The sequence below is a fragment of the Sceloporus undulatus genome, chromosome 4 (assembly GCF_019175285.1).
Source record: "Sceloporus undulatus isolate JIND9_A2432 ecotype Alabama chromosome 4, SceUnd_v1.1, whole genome shotgun sequence".
Classification (NCBI taxonomy): Eukaryota; Metazoa; Chordata; class Lepidosauria; order Squamata; family Phrynosomatidae; genus Sceloporus; species Sceloporus undulatus.
Window position 1 is genome coordinate 137,723,273 of NC_056525.1, and position 26,188 is coordinate 137,749,460.

General features: G+C 44.2%; 1 protein-coding gene across 1 annotated transcript in view; it reads right to left on the reverse strand.

Moving 5' to 3' along the window:
• AFAP1 (actin filament associated protein 1) overlaps positions 1-26,188 on the reverse strand; it is an 80,971-nt gene that overhangs the window by 5,708 nt on the left and 49,075 nt on the right. Inside the window, exons 8-18 of the mRNA XM_042463831.1 lie at positions 24,244-24,328; positions 24,133-24,135; positions 15,586-15,732; positions 13,727-13,938; positions 12,068-12,213; positions 7,031-7,148; positions 5,200-5,457; positions 3,248-3,362; positions 1,851-2,015; positions 826-1,016; positions 9-170 (exon numbers count right to left, since the gene is read on the reverse strand). Of these exons, the coding sequence (XP_042319765.1) occupies positions 9-170; positions 826-1,016; positions 1,851-2,015; positions 3,248-3,362; positions 5,200-5,457; positions 7,031-7,148; positions 12,068-12,213; positions 13,727-13,938; positions 15,586-15,732; positions 24,133-24,135; positions 24,244-24,328 (1,602 nt within the window). The remainder of the gene's footprint in view (positions 1-8; positions 171-825; positions 1,017-1,850; positions 2,016-3,247; positions 3,363-5,199; positions 5,458-7,030; positions 7,149-12,067; positions 12,214-13,726; positions 13,939-15,585; positions 15,733-24,132; positions 24,136-24,243; positions 24,329-26,188) is intronic.

The window sequence follows — 26,188 nt, forward strand, 5'->3', positions numbered from 1 at the left end:
AATCTTACCTTTGCCTTCTGAAGCACATGGCCTCTGCATGGAGAACTGCCTGAAGAGGAATGTCTTTTCATGACTACAGCACTGTTCACAGGCACAGAGGTTTCAGTATCACTTGTATCACAGCTGGAGATGGGTGAATTCTCCAGTGTCTGATGCTTTAAAACTGGAGACTAAATGACAATACAAAACACACTGAAATCATGGCAGCTATCAATAAAGAGTGCAAGAGAAAAGACTCTGTCATGCATAAATCCACATAAAATCAATATTAACTCCTCATCCTGAAGCAGGCTTGTTAAGTAGAACCACAATGCACAATAGGCTCAAGCTGGGATCAATTTGGCTGGAATTTTACATTCTGAATGTAATAGTATCAAATAATATTTTGTAGAACACATTCTAATTAGTTGTTTTATTATAATTGTATACCTTGAAGAAATAGCAGAATTATAAGACCTTGCAGCTATCATATAATTCTTGACACATGAAATGGAACTTTTTCATTAGCAGTGTAATATTCCACATTATAGGGAGGAAACCCTAGTCATATCTCTGGTTACGCAACTTAACTTGATTCCAACACTTAATTATTAGGCCACTCAATATGATGTTAAACCAACCTAATAAAGATGCCAAACTGTCGTATATTCAATATATCAGAATTACATTACATTACAATTCATTGAGTGGATTAAATATTAAAAATATCAAAACTCGGACTAAACTGATTTTAAGCATTAGGACAGCGTGGTGCAACTGAACTCAAACACCCTACTAACTGCCTTTGTCTTTCCAAGTTGGAAGCAGTATTTTAAGGGGAGATACCTGTGCAGTTGAGGTTCCTGATTTGGGCTCAATTGCCAGGCCCAGCGTGATGCCACCAGCCAAGGCTTTCTTCAGGTTCTCTTTCACCTCTGTCAACTCCAGTTCTAGGCTAACACGTTCAGACTCTTTCAATTTGCACTCTTCTTCCAGCTTCTTTAATTTATCTTCAAGCATAATTAGGGGTCTCCTTCCTGAAATCCAGAAACAAATGGGTAAGTTGGAGGAAATGCTACCATTGGCAGAACTCCTAGCTACTCTGCAGGCCCACTTCACAGTAAGTAACTTCGTAATGGAGCCATCAGAATAAAGTAAGTAAAATAAGTAAACTGATCACATACATAGCTGGATTCTGACGTCAAAACCACAAATATAAAGAAATTAGTGCTAGGCCAGGTTCTCTCAGCCTCAAAGGAAGGCAAAGGCAAATCCCCTGTGAACAAATCTTGCCAAGGAAACCCCATCACAGGGTCACCATAAGTCAGAAATGACTTGAAGGCATACAGCAAAAACAAATTGCTATTTAGCAGTTCCATTTAGCTATCTTAGCTAACAAGAGGGGACAGAGTTTCCGTGAGTGAAGTTACATTATGGTATGTAGAAAGAATCATGGCAGATTGAAGCCCATAAAAATGTAGTCTTAGTAGGATGAAGAGGAATTGTAACATACCCATTTCCTAGAGGCCAAAGCCACCCTTAGTTATATTACCATGTATCACTATCAACCTGCTCCATGTCACTGAGTGACACTGACAAACCAAAGACATGCAGAACATGACAATGTGAGGAGAAGACAAAAGTTCAGGTGGAGGAAGCTCCTTCTTTATATCAGTTCCCCATATCTCCATCCAGAGGCTTCACCAAGATTCACACAGAAGATAACTTACATTGGAATCGTGCTCCAGTTTCACGTCATACTTCCCTTCTTGCTATAAGTACACAGAAAACCCTCTCTAGCTGCTGCTGGAAGCCTGTTCCCTTGGATTCTTATAATGAAGCCACCAACCCAAATCAAATGTGTGACATACCAGCATTTGCTTCAAGGGCTGCTCGAAGATCCTTTCTTTCTTTTCGAAGCTGAGCCAGGCGATTTCTCAGAAGTTCTTTTTTCCTTAACAGCTCTTCCTCTTTGGTTTGTAACCTCTTTGCATCAGCTTCAACACGGTTCTTGCCATATCTGTACTGATCTGCATCTGCACACAAAAGTTATTGGATATTTGAGACCAGAATGAAAAATTAGGCCATGTCTGGACATCCCAGGGACAATCAAATATATTGGTGGCCAATTCCCCAGGACACTCAAATGCTTGCTTATCGCTAGACCTTATTCAAACATTCCCATATCTTTCTCACCATGCTGCCGCCACATATGCAGTAACTCCAGCATTGGCCCAAGTGTGTAAAGACCTCTGCCCATGAAGATCAACTTATTAGCATATTTACAAATCATACAAGTCCTGTTAGGAGGACTCTTATGAGTTATCTGCAAGCCTACGAGATGTTTAGACGCTAGAGTGAAGTTGGAGTGGCCAGACAGACAGAGGCACCCACACCAACAAAGCTGCACACAAAAGACCAGAATTCTTCCAAAACTCTGGTGTAATCAAGACAGACAAACTGTATTTACTGAGACAAGAAGGCAAAAGTTTAACTGATTTTTACAGTTGTCCCTCCATCACATGGTATCCTCTAGATAGTGTGAATGAAATAAGTATTTAAAGTAAAAATCTCAGATTGCATTCCCCCATATAAGTCTGTCCATGCTTTGTGATCAGCGAGAGGCTTTTCTCTCAGTCTCACCCACCTTGAGAGATTCAAGGTGCAGGCATGGGAGAGGGTCTTTGAGGTGGTTGTTCACAGATTACAGAACCTCCTTCCAAGAGAGGTTAGGCAAGTCCCCTCCCTATTGGTCTTCTGCCAACAGGCAAAGGTTTTTCTTTTCATCCTGGCTTTCAGCAACTGCCTGCCTTTCTGTTATGGTCTGAGGCTTTAAAACTAATGTTAAACTTTTAAATATTTTACCGCTTGCTTTCACATTTCACATTGTCTTAAGTGATGTTTTAATTGTGGTGGAAGCCACCTTGTTCCTGGCTTCAGCTTGTCTATCATGTTGGGAAGCTTGGGCAGCCATTGTCGAAGAGATGTGCTGAGAGCTACAGAGAACCACCCCTGTGGATGACCATATAGTTTGAGAAGCAGCCTTTTGGACATACCAACTGGACTGCTGCCTAGCTTCATGATAGGTGTCTGCCTACCTAAAAACCACCAATCCTACAGGATAGCTCAACAAGGAATGAAATTTCAAATATACAGGATACTGTATTTTACACTGGATTCCAGCAATATGACATAAAAACCTACTCACAAGCTAATTTCCCACGATAAGACATTTCCTAAGACTGGAGATAAATGGGGGAACACTCACTAGAGGTGCTGCGTTTCACATTTGAAGCAAATTCTGATTTCTTCTGTGGACTGTTTAATGTTCTTCCTTTCCCCATAACTCCATTTGTAGCTGGAGAAGCTTTCTTTCCTTTAAACTGTTAGGAAAATCAAATATTTATTTAGTGATTCAGTGACTAGATGACATGGTTCACACTTTTCTTATATAGAGAGCTAAAGCTAAAGCTATTCAATGAAAGCAGGTCATTTTTGCTCACAAATTTAAAATTAGTTCATTTGAAATTGTGCATATTAACCAGCAGTTAAGCAAAAAGCATCTACAACGGCTACTAAGAAGCATAGAAGGATGAGACCAAACATTTCTTAAGACACAGAATATAGATAAGTGTTCAAGACTTCAGAGTTCTGTTTTACTGAAACAAATAACTCTAGTTAGGTCTAGCTATTTAAAATGTGGGGAAAAGGTCTGCAAAGTATATTTTCTCCCCTCCTTCACAGTACCACAATGGACATGTGATCCATTATATGAAATATAGAAGGCAAGATCTCTATTCAGGTACTTTACCTTGTCTTTAACAGATTAAACCTATTTTTCAGGTCATTATATAATATAATATAATGTTATATAATATCCTTTAAAAGCAAATAATCATGGTGTATACTGGAAAAGTGATTCCACCAACATCTTAGTGCTTTCAACTTCAGAAGCCTTCTTGGACTCAACAAAAAACAAAAAGTAGACTACATCTCAAATTGCCAAAAAGTAGATATTTGTAATTAATGTCCTAAATGAATTTCTACCCAATCTGTACACTGGGTTTTTCCAAGGGGGCTACAAAATAAAAATTAAGTGTAGGTGTGTTTTTAGTAAAACAACTGCTGAGATCTATATGGGTCACACATAGACTTTACTACAATTTGTATTTAATTTGTATTGTTCTGTCTTTGTTACTTATTATTAGAAAAAGTTAATTGTATTTCAGGCTACTGAATTTATGTGTCCTTAAATATGTTGAGCACATTAAGTGCAGAAAAAAATAATTATTATTATTTGGTATATTGATACCTGGTTGCCGTTTGTACTCTCCAACAGCTTTTTTTTTTTTTTTTTTGTATCCTTCCTGACTTCAGTACAACTCCTTTGGACAAATTCAGATGGACATCTGAGTTGATGGATCAACCACAGCATGGTTTTTTTTAAGAACAGCACTGCCAGATGTTGAAGTGGCGGTTCACCCTATGTTCCAAATGTATTTCAGAAGATTGAGAGCTTTGACCTTGCTACTTGGCTGTAATGTGCTGAGGTAGTTATGAAAATGTCTGCAGTGTGAACACACTACCTCAATTATTTGTGGGAATTTTATCATCTCCTTTATTTGGCTAGAATGTACTGTTCATGAGGGTGAGGGAAATAAAATCCTGGCAAGACTTTGGAAAAAAATATGGAGGGGACACATGTACAGATGCCAAAGGAGTTTTTATATTCATGATAAATGGCTTTTTCCTTATAGAATTAGAGGATGCCTCTTGCACAACACAGAATGTAGAGGTTCCAGCAGCAGCAACTGTTCAAGTACCTCTGAATTGTAAACTTGTGTGTACATGCTCACGTGTATATGAGTCCACTCTACTCTGAAAGAAGCAGGTTAATTTTTGCTATTAACACAGTCCTGGGATGCAAGACTTCATGTCCTCATAAATAATTTCTTACTCAAAATCTAGACTGACCTAGTACTCTGCATAGTAATGCAGACGTTTATAATCTAAAATTTTATCTCTGTGCTTGTATTCTCCAATATACAGCATTCCCGTGTAAGAATTAAGCACCCAAGTGAAAAAGTACTATGTGGCATTATTGAAATCATAAGGCATTTAATGGTCAGTGCATGAAGTGCATTTAATGATCAGTGCATTAAGATATATTCAAAAAACAAGAACAGAAAGTTGAATTAAAAGAATTAAGCACTACAGTACCTGTGACACAGATCCCCTCCCCACAGCAGAAGTATTAGTGACAGACTGAGCAGAAGATAGATTGGATGAGATAGGGTGTTTATAGTGGTTAGAAGACAGTTTGTCAGTAGATAACCTATTGGTTTTTCTGTCGGTCGGTGGACAGCGTGCAAAGATTTTTGGAGACGGCAAATTATCATACAGGCCCATGTTATCATAAAGCCCATCTTCTCCTGTGCTTCTGCTACGAGAAGTAGGAAAGCCATCTTCTGGTTCCCACTGCAATACACATACTTAGTAAATTAGCATATACACCATGCACTGTGAAATAATTATATCATTAGAAAGTTAACTGGGTAATTAAGATTTCCCCACACACTGCAGCATGCATTGTAAGTTTGCATCAGTGACCCTACATTCTAAAAAACTAAATGATTGATTTTATTGATTTTATTTTACAGATTTTATTTTATCACGATGGAAATTATTTCAATTCTTGGATTACATTTGGGAGGTCTTAGTAATGTCTGAAAAGATTCTACTGAAAGGGAAAATAAGAACTGGCTTTTCTGGATGACTCACACCAACACACACGTCCATAAATTAATTGAAGATGTAGCACCCAGATTGCCTGCCTTGCTAAACTTGCATCTTATAAATCTCAATGAGGCAAGCCAAGAAATTTGACTACTGAGTTGAAACTGCAAGGGAAACAAGACAGATAATTTTGGCCTATCCTATACCAAAGTTGGCACTTCTATAGTCCATTTCACATCATAATGGAACTGCTAGATGAATCCGTAATTGTTTGAATATGAATAAGCAGTAAGAGTGCTACCTCCTCCCTTTATTTCACATGAGTAACTGAGGTAGAGACTTCCTGGTTTCTTAAACCACAGATGTTCACGACATACAGAGCAGAAAACAGGGGTTTGTTGTTAACCAGGATTATCTCAGGATCTAATCACTTCCTCAAGTATTATGGCACATTTTGGGAATCCCTTTGGGATTTTATTTCAGTTTTAAAACCAAAACCAAACTTCAGATAAATGGAGGAGAGGGGGACCACCAAATTCCAGTGTTAGGCATGGCCAATGGCAAATGGGTAGGCTCAAGCAATCCAGCATATTTTAGGAAAGGCATTTTCGTCTTTCATACAGAGAAATAGATACATTCAAACATGAGAAAAGCTGGGAAATATGTGGTCAGGGGAAGAGGGTATGGCCATTTGGGGAAACCTTATAGGCTGGATTGGGACTTGGGGGAGGGGATGATGAGGGACAACACAGATATGGTCCCAGAGCCTGATGTTCCCCACCCATGCATTATGAAATAGCAATAGGAGCAAGTCTTTTTTCTAACAAAGCACTGCTGGCCCATTTACTTTGAATGATGATGAAAAGGAATTAATGGGTTCAGGAACTGCAACCATAATTTGATTTGCTGCAGCCGAACTAAGCAATTAGGAGTTATTCTTTTTTAGTCTTGTGTTGGCATAGGTAAGAGGATATCAGGGAAACAGTCCACAAAGGTGGACGAGCAAAGGACAAAGCATCACCTTCCCATTTTATTTTGCAGAAATGTAGGGTTATTCAAATCCTTGATCCCCAGGGAGCTGCCTTATCATTCTGGATTAAACCAACCAAGAAATACTGCACTACATATATTTATGTTGTCTTACATGTGCGTGTAATCTTGAAACAGTAAGTTCCTTATCTAAGCAATCTACAGATAAGACACTGTCAGCAGTACTTTAGAATCATGCCTAGTAATACTCTTCTAAGTGGCTTCATAGGCCTTGGAGGGCTCAACACACATAAATGATTTGACCTACACAAAAATCAATTCTTACTGATCCATTTATGCAAGGAACATCGTCATAATGAAGTGCCATCCCACTGGGACATGCGTAGCCATTGGCAGAATTTCCTCGATAAGGATTAGTAGAGAGAACCCGTCTGTTCATAAAACTAAAAAAAAGACAGAAAACAATACACACATCTCATCTTATGGTGAATTATATATGAAAAACATCTGATTCATCTTACCTTCCTCCCCCCAAATTCTTCCCTTCATCCTTCTGTCTCCCCCCTTTATATTACTGAACATGTATAACCAAGTATTTGCAAGCTGAAATTTCAGCCAGGAAGTTATTGTTTAGCAAAGGAAAATATGGAGGGGGGGGGGGGGGGGCGCAATATAAATTATTTGATGGGTGGGAATAACCAAGTCAGAAGAAAATGCTAGATTTTAGGGGGAAAGGTTGAATATTTAGGGGCTCTGGTCAAATTCTTAAGATCATCTATCCAGTGAAAAAGATTTTCTCAAGGAAGGTCATATACTTTCTGAAAGTGGAGGTACCTTGTTCTAAGAGGCAGCAGCAAATACCTTTGACTTTTGTAATTACAGCTTGTAGATCCAAAGAGGCAACTCTGAGAAGAAGATGGTATTATATTTCTATTTCACTAGAAGAGAATGGTCTTTTATTATACATGGTGGGTCTTTCACTGGGAGTGGGGGGTGAACTGTCTGGATGGCTGCCTGAGAATCTCTGAGAACCACAACCAGATCTTCAGACCTTCAGTTCAGGAGGGAAAAAGATGCATTTTGATTTTGGTGAAGAGAAGAGCAAAGGTCTGAGGCTTTGCAACTAGCTAACTACTAATACTGAAGGGACTCAAATGTACTGTTGCTACTGAAGTTCTCAGTCTAGATTCATCTTTATGTGCTTACTTGCCACAAGAAGTCAGACTTAACCCAATATTCATCCAAATGTTCATCTGATTTTGATTTGGATAAGGCCGGTGACTAAAGGATGCTTTGCATAAAATGCTGCTTTAAGTAAAACAGAAGTTTATCATAATGTTCCAAATGTATATGAGAACTTTTATAAGGACTGCAAAGGACATTAAAGTGTAAAATGTAAATTATGGACTGCTAGTAAAAACATACACATAGGCCTGTTACAGACTGCCAAAATAAAGCTGCTTCGGGTCTCTTTGGAGGTATGCTTTTTAAATGATGCATGGGTCCTAAGAGTCTGGAGGTCGCACCAAAGCCACACTCCATTCCTAGGCACCAGAGTGCAGCTTTTGGTGCAGCTTCCGGATTCTTAGGATGCATGCATCATTTAAATGGCATACCTCCAAAGAGACCCGAAGCAGCTTTATTTTGGCAGTCTGTAACAGGCCATAGTGATTTAATAGCTAAATTATAAGGCCTATTATTTGTAAGCATATTTCACAAAAAGTTACTCCTGCACTGATAGCCAGATCAAATTATTCATGTAGCTTTGGCCTAAGGGAAATATTTATCCACATATTGTTCTATATCAAACATTTGACAGAATACAGGATTTCAAGAGACCCCTCTATTTTTGTAGACTGCGCTGCGAGTTGCTTAAAGCAAACCTTTGTACACCTATTTATTGTTCTCACTTATTTATTGCTTGAAAACAGCCTTATTACCATTATTATACACCTCAAATAATACAACACCTCAGCCCGTTCTTTAAAGACTTTCTGTTTTAAAAGCCTGTCGGAATAAAAAGGTTTAGCCTGACAACAAAAGAAAAAATTAGGAGGCGGCCATTTTAGCCTCCCTGGGGAGTTCCAGAGTCTAGGGGGCAGCCACCAAGCAGGCCCTCTCTTGTGTTCCCACCACCTGTGCTTATGACGGTGGTGAGACTTAAGAGAAGGGCCTTTCCTGATGATCTCAGAGCCTGGGCTGGCTCACACAGGGAGATACGATCTGCCAAACAGACTGGTCTTGAATCATATATAGCCTTATAGGTCATAACCAACACTTTGAATTGTGTCCCAAAACAAACTGGCAGCCAGTAGAGCTCTTTCAACAGCGACATTGTGAGGTCTCTGTAACCAGGCCCAGTTAACAGTCTGGTTGCAGCTCTTTGGACCAGCGGAAGTTTCCGAATGCCCTCCAACTGAAAATAAAGCTCATTACAGTAATCCAAATGTAATGTAAAAAGTTATGTACCACCATGGCCATATTTGGCGTCTCAATGAACAGGCTCAGATGGCGCACAAGCTTTAAATGTGCAAGAGCACTCCTGATCACTGCAGAAACATGGGCCTCCAGATTCAAAGCTGAGACCAGGAGAACCCACAAACTGCAAATCTGAGCATTCGAGGAGATCATAATCCCATCTAATGCAGGCTGAATCTCTACTCCTTGATCTGCCTTCCAACGGACCAGGAGTACCTCTCTGTCTTGTCTGGATTAAGCTTCAATTTGTTTGCTCTCACCCAGTCCATTACTGACAGAAGACATTGGTTCAGTACAGAGACAGCTTCCTTGGAATCAGATAGGAAGGAGAAACAGAGCTCACTGTCATCTGCACACTGGTAACACAGCACCCCAAAACTCTGGATGACCACTCCCAGCATTCATGTAGATGTTAAATGACATGGAGAATGAAACTGAACCTTGTGGGACTCCACAGCCCAATAGCAAGGGTGTCGAACAGAAGCCTCCAATGCCACCTTCTGAGTTCGCCCCTCCAAGAAAGACCGGAACTACTGCACAACAGTGCCCTCAAGTCCCATCCCAAAGAGGCAACTCAGAAGGATACAATGGCCCAATACTGAAAGCATTTGAGAGGTCCAGCAGAGTACTTCCCCTGTCCAGTTTCCTGCATAGGTGTGAAAACAGAGTGAAATAAATCTAGATAATTCTTTTCATCCAGAATTTCCTGGAGTTGGAAAAGCCACCACACGTTCCAGTACCTTTCCAAAAAAATGGTAGGTTGGACACTGGCTGATAATTATACATTATAGTGGGATTCAGGGATGGCTTTTTCAACAAAGACCTCACAAAGTGCCTCCTTTAGCCAAGTTGGAACATTGCTTTGTTATAGGTAGGCATTAACTACCCCTTTCACCCACCCAGGCAGTCCCCCTCTGGCTTGTTTAATAACTCAAGAAGGACAAGATCTAAAACACTTCTGGTGGCTTTCACCTCTCCAAGGATCCTGCCCACATCATCAGGTTGCACAAACCGAAAAATATCCATACTGGCAATGTATTAACCACAATGTTTGGAGCAGATCTGAGCAACTTTATCTGCGAAGTGCATGCAAATTCTGCACAGTGGTCTGCATTCTCTACTTGAGGGTGTGTGTGTAAGATTCCCCCAACCACTCAGAACTGCTCTGCTGGATGGATCCCTGCAGATCAATGTTGGCTGCAAAAAATAATTTCCTTGCAGCCTGCTCTGCCACGAAATAATTCTTGAAATAGGCTCTAGCCCTTGTTCAGTCACATTTGCTTTGTATTATTATCATTATATATAGTTTTAATTCAATATAAGTTAATGGTCAGGGCACAAATATACCTTGTTTGAAATCTGAAAGGATTGTAGGTTGACTGTAGGAATCATTTGAACATTTTTAAAAATATATTTAATACATGTACTGTATATACTTGACTAAAAATCAACTCCGTGTGTAAGTCAAGGTCAACTTTTGGGGCCAAAATTTAGGGGTTTTATATGACCCGTGGATAAGTCAAAGGCCAGACTTAAGGAGGGAGCTCAGCTGGGGAGAGGTTGTAGGGTGATCGGCTGCCCTTCCAAAGCCTCTCTCCAGCTGGGCTTTCCCCAGGGGAGGAAGCTCAGCTGGGGAGAGGATGCAGGGTGATCGGTCACCTTTCCCAGCCTCTTCCCAGCTAGACTTTCCCCAGGGGAGGAAGCGCAGCTGGGGAGAGGATGCAGGGTGATCAGTCACCTTTCCCAGCCTCTCCCCAGCTGGCCCAACCCTTGCCAACCCCAGCTGGGGGGAGACTCAGGTCATACCATATAGCCAGGTTTTTTGGATGAATTTCTTGACCTAAATTTCTCAAATTATACATGAGTATATAGGGTATATATAAGAAAACTGCAAAAGGCAAACATAATCATAAAACACTTTTTTCTCATACCCACAGGAGGAATGCCTCTTCTAACATGAGTGTGTGTCCTCTAAGCAAACTGTTTTAGAATTATGTTTTCCCCACATATGCACTGATAGATCAATTATCAATCAATTAAGTTTTCTGTAATTGGGATGTAACACTAATCAACAGCAATTTCATTGTGTAAAGCATTCTAAGTAAAAATGAATAGTTCATTGTTAATCCTAAGCATATTTACCCAGAGGTAAATTCTACTGAAAGTATTCTCAAATAAGTGATTGTAGTTTAAGTCACTTGGCAAGTTTTCCCTCCACTCATTGTTTCAAGGAGATACAGACAAACTGTTGTCACAGGGAGCTTAGGCCTTATCTGCACAGGTCAAAAGGCTCGTTTCCCACTGTTCTGGTGTCATCCTTTTCAGATAACACACAGCCAAAACTCTGGTTCTGGTGAGAACAGTCTGGACAGCATCAAGCACGTTCAGCACCAGAACCAGGGTATAACAACCTTAGAACTAAGTAAAATAGCCTACCTCTTACTCCAAATCTTTTGGGAAGATCCAGAGTCCTTCATTTCCGTGTTGCAGCAGCATTCTGCATGGGCATCCCACAGAACTGCCCAGTATGTATGCTATTCTCACCAGATGTTAGCTCTGAGGTCAGAACAAGGAGGCCAGCCATGTGACTGGCACTGGGCTTCTTGTTCTGAGTTCAGAAATGAGTGACCCATAAGTGGTGGAAGCACCGGGCATCTCAGCAAGTTGCTCTAGCAGATAGCCGCCACAGTGCAGAAACGGAGGGCCAGGTAACAGGGAGAGGTCAACTCCAAGCCCAAGATACTCCAGTGAAGAGAAGGCCTTAGTGAGTTTTTGGCATGGCATCTATTAATGAATGGAAGACTGCCAAGATTTTGTGATACCAAATGCAAGCAATGGGAACCCAGAGTGCCTGGAAAAGTTTGTATGGTTTAGCTCCTCCTACCAGAAGGTCTGCTTTGCAGCTTGAATGACACTTGCTGTTATGTCCACATCAATGTAGTCATAGTGCAGAGTGCCAGGGTCTGCAGAGGAGCCACTCTCAGCCAGCAAAATCCCAATCCACCTGCCCATGTCTTCTGATGATGATGCCTATGTAAGAAGGGGGGAAATCACAGGAAAACACTACATCTCTTGCAAAGATACCAACAATTTTAATATGAGTGCAATCAATTTTTTTAGCTTTATCAAATTTAGTGGATTTGCTTTTTAATGAAAAAAAAAAAAACCCTGGGGTGGTTCACATGCATCATGGAATCGAAAAACTACAGGAATAAAAGCAGCTAAAAATGTATAAGCAGCAAGATAAAAGCAGCGGTTAATAAAATGCTATCATATAGTTAAGAATTAAGAGACTGAAGGAATAAAAAGGCTTTTGTGTGGCACTAAAAAGACATCTAAGTTGCTATCAAGTTAGCCTCCTGAGGGAGAAGTTTCTGAGAAAAAAATGTGATAGCCAAGATGACCCTCTGAAGGCAGGGGACTTGGTCCTGCAGGCAACCTTACAATACAGATAAGTTCATCCTGACATATATAGTACAACACAAAAGACAATTACACTGTAGGATCAAACAGCTGCCATAATGAGAAAAGACAAGCCATCATCCTACTTCCCCAAATATCTTCTCCTCAGGGACTTAATAATGAATGTAAATTAAAAACTAGACACAGAGAATCCATTGAAGCCACTTTCTGGCCTGAAGATGTAGGTCAATGACTTTGTCATGTGAAATAGCAGGGGTTTTGAGTTTGAAACTCACTGTAAATAGAGGCAGAGGGGGAAAGGGGGTTTCATAACAGGGGTATCAGATACTTCTAGGGAAAGAAGTATTATAGTTAAGTGAATGTTAGGCTTAGTACTCCTAAAGTTTAAATAGAGCTTAGAATGAAAAGTCAGGAAAGGTTAAGAGCTCCTGATAGCCAAGAATGGTGATGAAGGTAAACCAGGGATTCTTAACAGAAGTACATTATTTTCTTAGATACAGAACATACTGCTTGCTCCATAGGCAATACTGTTCACACCCATTCCTGTAAATCTGGAGTGGAGAACTGTTTTTAGGGGGAGACCTGCAATGGTCTGGATGATATCTGAGGGTGAGGCCAGACCCCTGATGTCACTGGATCCGCAGATAAAGCACCATCTTCTCCTGCCAGTGCCTCAGTCAACCAGTTGCCTCCTCTGTTCCTTTGCCTTCTCCACTCAGGGGAGGAATAGATAAGGGCACTCAGCCTGCACATCAGAAGCCAGGTGACCCATGAGATCAGAGCTCTTCTGGTACTTCAAGTTTCACTTCAGTTTTTCCTTCCACACACAGGGAAGGCAGAGTTAAGTGCACTCAGTAAAGACTTCAGGAACCCCTCAAAGGCAGTGCTGCCTGCAGTCTTCCATCACCTCCCCCATGGGGAGTGCAAGGGAGAGAAGGGGAGGGAGGAACAAACTGAGTGAGATATGTCTCAAAAGTTGTACATCAGTCACTCTCCTTTCCCTTTTTCCTTCTGAGGGGGATGGCTCCTCTGAAAGGGAGAGATTTATCCTAAGGCCAGTCTGGCCAGCCATATTTGGCCCAAAGGCTGGAGGTTCCCCACCTTGATGTAAAAGACATACCTCTAAGACTGCAACCTCCTGTGTATTTCGAAGCAGGCGGAATGTGAGGGGATGCTTGGAGTCCAATCCTGGAATGACTTCACAGCCACGGAGAGGAATAGAGACAATATGGGTCTTTAGATCTGTCCTGTCTTTATGGAAAATGAGCTTATTATCCTTCACTCTGCACCAGCGCTCACGCCAACGGTTATTTGATAGTACATTAAGGTATCCTACAGGAACAAAACAAGCATCTTCACTATTTTACTTCAGGTAAGTACAAATTGCTTATCAACACAAACTGCTTGTGTCTAAGGAGTAAAAACAGGAGCAAAGCGGAAAATGGGATTGCTTTACACCAAAGCTTTCTTAAGTCACTTGAATGATCTCCATTTCACCAGTTCAACTGCATAGCCATCTTCAAAACACAGTGAGTTGCAAAGTTGTTTTTGCTGGAAGTTGTGATGCCATACTAGTAGCATGAATTATTACACAGTCCTGATTGTACAGCCATTTCACAATGAAATTTTTTATCTCAAAGCAAAGAACTGGGAGAGACCCAAGAATATCTTTGAGGCTTCTACTGAACATGTTGTAGTGGAAACTTTTAAAAAATCTATCACTCTTCAATATCTTCCTCCATTAAATTCTTCTGACAATGAAATGGGAATCATTGCTGCTTTCTGAAACATTTTCAAAAATTCTGGTCTAACTAAAGAGGAACAAACAAGACCCTATACATTGCTGACAGAAAAGGCAACTGAGATAAGTTTTAAAAAGAAAAAAAGGTGCAGAGAAGAAAAGAACCACACAACTCCTCAGGACAGGAGAGGATGTGTGTTAGTGATAAAATGCACAAATGCACACAGGAAAGCTGGATAAGATAAAAAGTTAAATGGGTAGGCAGGAGAATGAACGTACTGAGTAAAAAGTACTGAAGCAAAAGGCTGCCTACATACCAGGAAAGTAAAGCAAAGAAGTCAGGAGGCTGATGGGGTGGCATTCAGAAGAACAACAGGTAGAGAGGATGAGAAAGGGATGTCACAGAATAATGTGAAAAGAGAGTCAAGACAGGAAGAGCTATAATGTTAGGGATGCTGAAAAAGATCATTATAAAGGAATGCTGCCACATACAATTGCAACTATCCACTCCCCAGTCAGAAAACACATTTGGTAAGTTATGAAGCACAGGGAGAGAATATTAATCAGACTAGTCAATGGGAAATCAAGCAATGTCATTGGATTGGGGAATGTCTATGACTGTGTGCTTACAACTGGCACATGTGGAGATGTACACTAATGCAGGGGTAGGGAAAGCATTTCCATGCAGCCCCCAGTACTCTTTTTGTGACTCCCAGGCCTCCTTAATTTTTTAAAAAAAAATATTTACCCCTAAGTGCCCTTTATGCAATTTTGCCACAATTCCCCATCCCCGGCCATTTTAGGTCCAGGACAGTCCGTTTTTTCTAACAGGAAAGGGTGCAAAGTTGACTTCTGGGTCATTTTCTCTTGGAGAAACAAAAGTCCATGCTGGGCCTAAAATATACCAGAAAGACTTCAAAATATGGCAGGGGTGGGGGAATGGGGCAAAAATATTGCAAAAGTTTTAAAGCAAGAGCACGTGGCCCCTCCCTTAAGAGTTGGCCACGTTACACTAACATAACAGCAAGAATTCGTGAAACTGGACTGGAATTTTTTGGTAAACTATGAGGGTCAAGAGTGTGTCACAATGTTTAAAGTTATTTGAGCTGAAACCTGAGAGTAGGCAGCCTTTAGAAGAACAGAGCTAGTGAAACCTAGAAGACAAGCTTGGCTGAGCTTTTGCTTCTTGTTCTCCTTTCTGACTTAATTGCTGCTGACACTATAATGAGACCACTTACCACATGTTGGGATATCTTCTTCAGCTGATGAGGTTTGCTCATCTGTGGAGGGCTTCTTCTTTCCTAAGCCAATTATCTTTGTAATCTTCTTCCCTGTTACTTTAGAGACAGTGCTTTTGGAGTCTGTCTTTGAACTTTTTTTTTCCTCTTTACTGTCAAGAAAAAGATGATCTTAGTTTTATATTTCAAAAACCAAACTATGAATCAGATGCAGTTGTGCCACAAAAATATTTATCATGAGCAGGTGACAAAAAAAGTTGCCTGTAATGAAGGGCCAATATGATTGAATGGCTGAATACTCATAGCTAGAACAAATTTTTGATCAGCCTTGGAAAATCCCTACACACTTCTGGATAAAGCTGTTTCTCCATTACACCTTTCACTGCTGGTCAGGCATCATACAGTTGGCCCTCTCCTTACGCGAGGGATCCGTTTCGGATCCCACCGCATAAGATGAATTCCACCTATGCTCAAGCCCCATTGGAAACAATGGGGCTCGTGCATGGCAGCGCGCGGGGCACCACAGGCGCGCGCCCCTATTCTATTAAATGGGACACGCCGCAACTTCCGCCCCGTGTGCTCCCCGCAGCAAGACCAAGTATGGCGCAGGATACAGAATTAAAAAAAGGTTTCACAGAAACATTTTATAAAGCGCTCTAACAAGATTCTCTTCTAATTTATTTTCACAATTACATACTCTGTATGTCATTTCCAATGTTAATGAAACCTTTTGCTGTCTGGAGATCCTGATCATTTCCTGTTGATTGCCAACTAGGGGATAAATGATTAATGGTCTCTTAACTGCCCTAATGTCAGAACTCAAACAGGCTTGCATCTACATAGGCACAGATGGACAGGTTGCTTACCTATAACGGTATTTCTTCGAGTGGTCATCTGCGAATACATACAAATGGGTTGTACTGCGCCTGCGCAGTGCCTTCGGAAACTTCTGGAATCACTAGGCAAAGTACTCTTTGCAACATGTTGAAACTTTTTGGCGGTAGCTCCGCCCATCCCTTATAAAGCCCCTGCCTTCCCGCTCTTTCCCCAGTTCCGCAATTTTTCCGCCAAGTAGGCGATAAGGGTGAGCCAATAAAGAGCAGGACACTGAGGGGAGGATGAGCGGGATTTGTATGTATTCGCAGATGACCACTCGAAGAAATACCGTTACAGGTAAGCAACCTGTCCTTCTTCTTCGTGGTCTCTGCGAATCATACAAATGGGTTGAGACTAGCAAGCTAAGGTCAATGGTGGAGGGAGTGTCATATTAACCTTGTCTCCAACACTATTGTTAATAGCAATAAAGCAAAGAGAAAGACACAAAGCGGTGGTCTAATTGGTGTTATTATTATCACCATAAGGTTAAGATAAACAACCAACAAAGCTTCATGAACTCAACCCAATAGTATCATGAGCCCAGAAATTTGATAAACATCTTGTTTGTGGAATGATGCAAAAAGGGAAAACAACATGTGCACCCCAGACCATAGTCAGTGCAACCCAGACAACAAGACAGCCCTCCCAAAGGCTGCATCCCTTCTGGCCCTGGTATCCAACCTGTAGTGCTTGATGAAGGTTATAGGTTGCGACCACACTGCAGCCTTGCAGATGTCATCCAAGGGCACACCTGACAAAAAGGCAGAAGATGCTGCAACTGCCCTGGTAGTGTGAGACCGAGCCCTAGCTGGCAAGGGTTTACCCAAAAGCTCATAAGATAAACAAATAGTGTTAGATACCCACTTAGAGAGTCTCTGAGCCGACACAGGCAGTCCTTTTTTGGACTCCGAATAGCACTGGAACAGTCTTTCGGAGCGGCTAGAGTCTCTAGTCCTGTCGAGGTAGAAGGCCAGGGCTTTACGAACGTCTAAGGTGTGCAGGGCTCGCTCGGCATCGGTGGTCGGGTTCGGGGCCAGAGTCGGGAGAACAATGTCCTGGCACATGTGGAATACAGAGACAACTTTGGGCAAGAAAGTAATGTCTGTTCTAAGAACTACCTTGTCCAGGTGAAATTTGAGGTATGGTTGGTCTCGACGCAAGGCACAGAGCTCGCCCGCATGGCGGGCAGAGGTGATGGCCACCAGAAAAACTGTTTTCCAAGTTAGCAGTCTGATGTCCGTGGTGGCCAAGGGTTCGAACGGTTTGGACTGTAATGTTTGTAGCACCGCATCAAGGCTCCAGGCCGGAGGTGGTAGAGCTGCCTGCGGGCGAAGGTTACTGCATCCTTTGAGGAAACCCTTCACCAAGGGGTCTTTGAAAAAGGAGGGCTTCCCATTGAACGGAAAAGAAGAACAGATGGCCGACAAGTAACACTTGACAGAGGTGAGAGAGAGGCCTGAGTCGATCAAAGACATCAAAAAGTCCAGGACCACCGGTGTCGTGACTTGGGCTGGAGACAGTTGTCTGCTGGCTAGGAACCTGGTGAACCTGTTCCATTTCAAAGCATAGGACTTCTGAGTAGCTGGCTTGTGGGCAGCCAGAATGACTCTGCGTACGGGGGACGGTAGCCGTGCTAGGGATGGATCCTCCACGCCAACAGGGGAAGGGTGTCGATGTCCGGGTGTCGAACCCGACCCTCTTGAACCGTGAGGAGATCCGGTCTGTGCTCGATCCGGAGGAAGTTGGCCCGGGAGAGGTGGAGGAGGCAGGGGAACCAAGGTTGTCCCGGCCACCATGGAGTGATCAGGATGGCATCCGTGGCATCCGATGTCATCTTGGAGACTGTCCTGGTGATCAACGGGAAGGGGGAGAACGCGTACAGCATAACCCCCGACCAGAGGAACCCGAACGCGTCCCCGAGGGATTGTTCGTTCGGCGTTCGGGAGCAGAACTGGGGACAATGGGTGTTGTGTACAGTCGCGAACAAGTCTATTTGTGGGGTTCCCCACCGACTGAAGAGGTCGAGCACCGTGTCGGGGTGGAGTCTCCACTCGTGGCATTGAGACGGAGACCTGCTGAGAAGGTCCGCCAGGTCGTTCTGGATACCCGGCAGGTGCACTGCCTGGAGTAGGATGTTCCGGTCTATGCACCAATCCCAGACCTCGAGTGTGATGTCGAGTAGTGTGCGAGATCTGGTTCCTCCCTGCTTGTTCAGGTAATACATGACGGTGGTGTTGTCCGTCCTGAGCTGAACAACCTTGTTGGATAGGGAGGACTCGAAGACCCTTAGAGCCTTCTGTACCGCCAACAGCTCTAGGGCATTGATGTGCAGCCTCCTTTCGTCCTGGGACCACTGGCCTTTGGCCCACAAGTCTGTGGTGTAGGCTCCCCATCCGTCCTCTGATGCGTCGGTGGTCAACACAACCTCCGGCTGGGGTTGTGAAAAAGGCATGCCAGCGCAAACGTTCCGGGAGTCGAGCCACCAGTGGAGGGAGCGGGCGACTGGCCTCGGGATCGTGAGATGACGTGACGGGTGGTCTGCCTCTGGGTCGAAGACGGAAAGGAACCAGGACTGGAGAGGTCGGGACCGGAGCCTTGCCCACGGTGTTACGAAGGTTGTTGATGCCATATGCCCTAGGGCTACCTGGACGTCCCTGGCAATGACTCTTCTTTGGCCGACACATCTGCCGGTGGCTCGGGCGAGGGTTCGGAAACGGTCAGAGGGCAAGGATGCGACACAAGTGTTTGAGTCGAGGGTCGAGCCGACGAACCTTATGCGCCTGGAGGGTAGTAGTTGAGACTTCTCGAGGTTTACGACCAGTCCCAGACTTTGTAGGAGCTCTAAGGTTTCGGCAATGTGACGGCTGAGCTCTTGGTCCGATGGCGCCACGATCAGCCAGTCGTCTAGGTACGGGAAGACTCTGATGCCCCGGCGATGTAGATGGGATACTACAGGTGCCATGCACTTGGTGAAAACTCGAGGCACTGTGGACAGACCGAAGGGGAGGACGTTGTACTTGTAGGCGTCGGTCCCGACGGCAAAGGCTAAGAACCTGCGGTGACTCTCGCAGATGCTGACGTGGAAGTAGGCGTCCTTTAGGTCGATCGTCGCGAACCACAGGCCCTGGTATAATAAAGGCAAGATAGAAGCAAGCGTTACCATACGAAAACGCCTGTAGGAGAGATAGGCGTTAAGGGCTCTTAAGTCTAGTATGGGCCTGATGCCCCCATCGGCCTTGGGGACTGTAAAATAGCGAGAGAAGAAACATCTAGGAAAGTCCATGGCGTCTATCGGTGAAATAACGCCTTTTGCTAAGAGGGTGCGTACTTCGTCGAGAAGGGTGTCCGAGGGGAGGGTGGAAAGGAAAACTCCAGTTGGTGGGAGTTCTTCGAATTCAAGGGCGTAACCCCTACGGACGATGGTAAGTGCCCAAGAATCGGTGGAGATCGAGGCCCAGATGGTGGAAAATGGCCTCAGTCTATCTAGGAAGACAGGAGAGGAAGGGGTGACGGAGTACGCGGCGTCCCCTCAGTTCCTCTTCTTATTTTGTTCGGGATCCTGCCTCCTGTAGCCTTTTTTGTACTTGGAGCCAGAACGACGTCCCGAAGAAGAGGATAGCGCTGTCTGGAATGGGCGGTCCTGCTGATAGGGTCTCTGGCCCTGGCCATACCACTGACGGATGCCTGTAAAGCGCTTACGGGAAGAAGCCTGAGGAGAGGACGACATACCGTGTTTCTTGGCTGCGGTCCTCATCCTATACTTGAAATTCAACTTCTCATCCGTTTCGCTGTGGAAGAGGCCGTCTTCATCGAAGGACATGTCCTCGATTGTGGAGCGGGCATTCTGGTTCAAATCGGAGGACCTCAACCATGCATGCCTCCGCGAGGCGATGGCTGCTGACATGGATTTCGCGGCACAGTCAGTAGAATGTCTTGCCGATGTGATGATCCAGCTGCCAACTGAATGAGCCTCGTCTTGGACTTCGGAGAGGATGCCTTGGGAGTCGTCGGGAAGGTCCGGAATGAGAGGGGAGATCTTCTCCATGAGCCATTGTATGTATGCGCCCATACACGCGTTATAATTGGCTACTCTCATCCCCAGGGCCGAAGAAAAATAGGCCTTTTTAGCGAGGGCGTCGATTTTCTTAGCCTCTCTGTCTGACGGCATCAAGGAAGCTTTAGGAGTGGAGGCGCGCTGGGAACCCTCCACGATGGCTGAGTTCTGGCGCGGATGTTCAAGCAGCCATGTCGGGCATGGAGCCACTCTGTACAGGGATTCAATCTTCCTGTTACTAGCAGCTGTCAATGCTGGGGCTGCCCACGAACGTCTGGCTAGCTTCTCCAATGAAGGGAGCAGAGGAATGGCAGGTGGAGTGGGAAGCTTGCCATGAATCCTCCTCTCGATCGGATCCGAGGCCTCATCCTCCGCCTGGGCAAATTGGATATCAAGAGCGTTCCCCATCTTAATCACATGCTCGGCAAATGTGCGTACGTCGTCCGAGGGGGACACTGCACCCGGCTGGGCAAACTCCTGATTCGACGGCCGATAGTTGTCGTCAGAAGAGGCATCCGAGTCGTCTCCAGGATGATAGTGCGCCTGAGAGGATGTCTCCTGTCTTGACTCCAGATCAACGACCTCCAGATCGGTGGCCGCCGAAATGCGGCTAGGCAGAGCTGTCGCTGCGCGGGAGGGCCTGGAGGATGCACGTGGTCTAGGTCTCTCAGCAGGCGGCCCGAAGTGGGATTTGATGGAGTCGTGGGGAACAGCCATGTAGTAGGTGTCAGTCACCTCATCATAGAAATAGTCGGCCTCGGAGGGGCGTGGAGGAGATGGCGAGGCGGCACGATGCACCAAGGCACGGTGAACCATCGACGTGGGCATCGGGGTGGGGGATCGCCTGTCCTCTCTCAGGCTGGCAGGTGATGCTGGCTCGGAAAGGTCCATAATGATGTCCTCCGGAGCATGACGGAACGTCGAAAGAGGCCGGGACCTGGTTGGGGAAGTGCTTCGGCGCCCGGGACAGGTGTCGACGGTCTCGGGGGTCCGGAGAGCTCTAGCCGCGGAGCGAGAATCCGAAAGCCTCCGATCGGCATCCGATGGCTCTCGGGGGGGGTCTCCTTATGCCTGGACCCGTCCGTATACCGTTTCTCAGAACGGTGGCGCTTGGCGGCCGAGTGTCCTCCGTCCGGGGACCTCGCATGGGACTTCTTTGAAGCCGAAGGCGCCAGCGGCACGGTGGCCTGGGCCTTGGCTGGGTCTGGAGATTTTAAGGCCTTGGCGGTAGAGGCCTGAGGGAAAGAGGATTTCGAGGCAGAACCCTTGTGGGAGCTCGAATCCTTGTCTGAAGCGCGGCTCTCCTTTGAGCTCTTCTTGCGCTTCTCCTGTTTATCCTTCTTGGCGGATCGAGGTGCGCCTTCCAACGGGGCCTCGGTGTCCGGGGCATCCAGGGAGGCTCGAGGAACGGATGACGAGGTAGGAGCAACATCTCCAGCTCTACCAGGCTCGGCAGGAACAAGTTGGGCCGGAGTCTCGGGCAAGGTCGGCAACGGGTTTGCAGCCGTGGAAGGAGCCGGTAGGGAAGACATAGCGCCCGCGGTGAAAACCTTTGTGTAAATAGCGGCCTTTAATCTAGTCTCCCTATTTTTCCTGGCCTGAGGGGTTAAAGATTTGCACAAGGCACAGGATGCAGGAACATGCGCCTCGCCCAAACAAAGAAGGCAAGCCGAGTGGGGGTCTTGACCGGGAATCTTACCCCCGCAAACAGAACATTTCTTAAAGGGGACTGATGGCATGGTCCACTCACAACTCGTAGTCAGACAGTCCGAGGTCAATGCCGGTCTGGGAAGACTGCCAAATCAGAAGGAGCGAGCAAAAACACAGTCCAGAGTCCAAGCCAATGGTCAAGCAAAGAGTGGTCAAATAACGGTCTGAGGTCAAAAACGTGATTCCAAACTGAGATTTCCAACAGCGAAGTTCCCTAAGCAGCTAACGCGGCGGAAAAAAAGGAACTGGGGAAAGAGCGGGAAGGCAGGGGCTTTATAAGGGATGGGCGGAGCTACCGCCAAAAAGTTTCAACATGTTGCAAAGAGTACTTTGCCTAGTGATTCCAGAAGTTTCCGAAGGCACTGCGCAGGCGCAGTACAACCCATTTGTATGATTCGCAGAGACCACGAAGAAGAAAGAATATTATTTAAATGTTAGTAAGAGATGTGCCTTTTTCCCCTTAAGAATTGCAAAGAAGAGGAAACTTAACAATTACATAGCATTGCAGTGAACATCAGAATCCTTCTATGTATTTCTTGAAAATACAAGAGCTCTCACAGTTTCGAACTTTCCAGGCTAGTAGGAACATTTATAATGTTATCATTGCCATGACACCCACCACCAGAAGAGTGCTGTGATGGGGATGGCTGGGGACAAAACATCAATTTCACTTAAAGAGAGATTGTTAAAGTTCAAGACAAGTAATTTAACCAAGTCCTTGGTAGAGGATAGAGGGGAGGCTTGACCACAACACATAAAACTGCTCCCGTAAACCCACAGTTCTCTCATTTTTTCAGGATCAGCCCTACCCTCACAAACAGACACTTTGCCTCATTCACTAATTCCCCAAACTGCAACCACAAGATCCACACATACTTGCAACACACTCTAAACAGTTTTGCCCATTGACGGAAATGCAATCATGAACTCCATTAATCCATCATACAAGTGAGTGCATACCCTCTATCTTCCCAAACCAGCCCCTCAGTTATCCTGCACATATCCAGAACCCTACATGGTCCACTGTAGGTCACTCTGAAGCATTTCCTCAAGTACACAAGGGACATAGGCAGGAAATGAGCCTTTTCTTCCTTCCCATTTCTATTTTCCTTCTCCCCCCACCAACTCCTTTTAAGAAACTTCAGCAAGCAGCCCAAACAGGGCAATGCAGAGTGAACTGCCTGGTTTTTACCTACCTGCCATCTTAATTCTCAGTGTCTTTCAAATGACAAGGAAGAGTGTAACATCTATTGCTCAACTGAACATAGAAGTGTAGTAATGGGGAATCTTCTGTTTACTGCACTGCACTCACAAAATGTACAGGATCCCTGCATGTTGGCACGTGTACCTCTCTCTGAAGTGTTCTCTCAGGGGATATATTTTGGGGCTGTGCCCACTGATATGGTCTCATTAGCCCTTTGCCTGCCAGCTAGTATCAATCAGTGTTTAGTACTAATTTTATTCTGTGCTCATTTTGGAAGTCCTGTATCAACCTTTGCAGAACGCAGAAAGAACCACAACCCGGGAACATCACCCAAGGAGACTTTCCGCTGTGTTTTCTGCAACTGGACCTGTCTGTCTCGGATTGGCCTTTTTAGTCACCAACACACTTGTACAAAGCGCGGGATGAGTCTTTCCTGAATCTTCGTTCGCAAAGCAAAGCCAGAGAGAGAGAGAGATCAACCTTTGCTATATACGTACTTATTGGCTTTACTCAAGTTCCTCTGGCATCTATTTCCTGTCCCTAATGTTTTCCTACGTTTCTCTGTTTCAGTGAATTTCTAACTGCCCCTTTTCTACAGCTTTCCTTTTCCTTGACCTCCATAACATCTGGGCCTTCCTACCTTGTCCAGTCCACACAGCCTCATCTATCTCTACCACCAGCAAGCTTCTACATCCTGCCAAACTGACTTCTCAGTTCCTTCAAAGAGGATGCCTATGAAAATTTTCACTTTTCCAGTACTTAGGAATACCTGTGAGCATTCTACAGTATCACTCAATTATTCACAGAATCTTACCCTGTTCTTTTCCATTACAGATGGCAGCTATTCCATTTTCTACAGGACCCTCTCCATCAGAACTTGGTCTTTCTGAGGACAATTTCTGCATGGACAAAATAATGAGGTCATTATTAACAGGATCAAGCTGTAAATGATTTGTCATGAACCAAACGATGTGCCAAACAGTCATCTATCCATGGAATAGTGAGAGAGCCAAGAATTCATTTTGAGGAATTCAACTTTACATACAAGTATTAACAACATAATACTTGCCAAAACGGTTGACTATTTCCTGATTTCCCCACTGTGAGATTTTCTGCACAATACTTTTACTTTAAACAAAACCATCCAACACTAAAATGCACTATTGCTCTGCTTATATAATTACTTGGGAGATGGTAGCTGAAGTAGCAGGGAAAAGGAGGAGGAAGAGGGGGATGCTGTCTCTTTGCTGCTTATTTCATGAATTTCTGGCTCAGGGTCCTTGCATCCAAGGCACTATGGGAGGAAAGGTTATAAAGCTGATCCCAAAGACCTCCAAAGCAGCATTCATAGAAAGAAGTAGCCCAGACCCAGTGACCTCCTCCTGTCACAATACCCCACTGCCACTCTCCTTCTTGTATGAATGCAGAGATGATCAAATTGTTTATGGAAACAATCTGATTCATTGGGTGGGGAAAATTTTGCCTGCAGGCCACATACGACCCCAAGGACATTTCCTGGGTGTCCAAGGGCCATGTAAATTGGAAATAATTGTTGTTTTACCAGAAATGTCCTCCACACTCCTTGTTTTCTTCCTTGACCTAAAACAACCTAGCCACCCTCTCTCAAAGATGGCAAAATTGCCTCCCATCAAACCATTGTCATTTTAAGGAAGGGGGAAAATAAAATATTTCAGGGGTGGGGCACTACAGCAATATGTTCCCCTGAGGTTCTGTTGGGAAAGGGGGCAATGTGAGACCCCTGATGGCTTTTGGCAATTTTCTACGCCAGTGGTAGTAGTTTGCCACCCTCAGGGGCCATTCAGACTACTTTTTACCCCGGTTCAGAAACCGGATTAAACACGGGAAGTTCATATTGGCCCCAATTCTTCCACAAGTAAAACTGAGGCTTCCACACCCGTTCAGGGGTAAATGCCCCTTGGCGTGGGTCTTTTGAAAGCAGAGTAAAAACTGTAGCTTTTGAGAAAAACCAGGTCTGGCAAATATGAACTTTGTCCCGGTCATGATCGGGTTAAGTTCAGGGGAGGGATTTATTATTATTATTATTTATTATTAACATTTATTTATTTATTTATTTATTTATTCATTCATTCATTTATTTGCTTTATTTATTTAGGGCAGAGGGAGGGCAGAACATGCCTCCCTTTCATCAGGGTGAAGGAAGGAGCCGGAGAAAGGGTGTCAAGGGCAGAATCAGGGCTAAGGAGGAGGAGGAGGATGGAGCCAGAGAAAGGGTCAAGTTCAGGGGAGGGATGGTCAGAGGGAGAGCGGAGAATGGAACATGCCTCCTTCTTGCAGGCAGCTTTCTCTCTCTCTTCTTATTTTTTAATTTTATATTTTTGACAGACTATGCTAATGCTTTTTAATACAGGTTGATACATATAGATAGAATGTGTGTGTGCTAGTGCTACATTTCCCTTTCATTTCCTTGCTCCCATCAGGGCACCTCACTTTGCAAGAGGCTTTTTTTAAAAATTATTATTATTGTTATTATTATTATTATTATTATTATTATTATTATTATTATTGTGTAATATTCGAATGCTACAATGCGAATGTTACAAATGATTCCCTTTCAATTTGGCGAATTGATACAATATGTAAATGCTTTTGCTACACATGTATGTGTGTGCATTTTGGGGTCGCAAGGAGGGAAAACAAAGCAAGAGGATGGCATTCTGGGGTGAGGAATGATGATGATGATGATGATGATGATGATGATGATGATGATGATGATGATG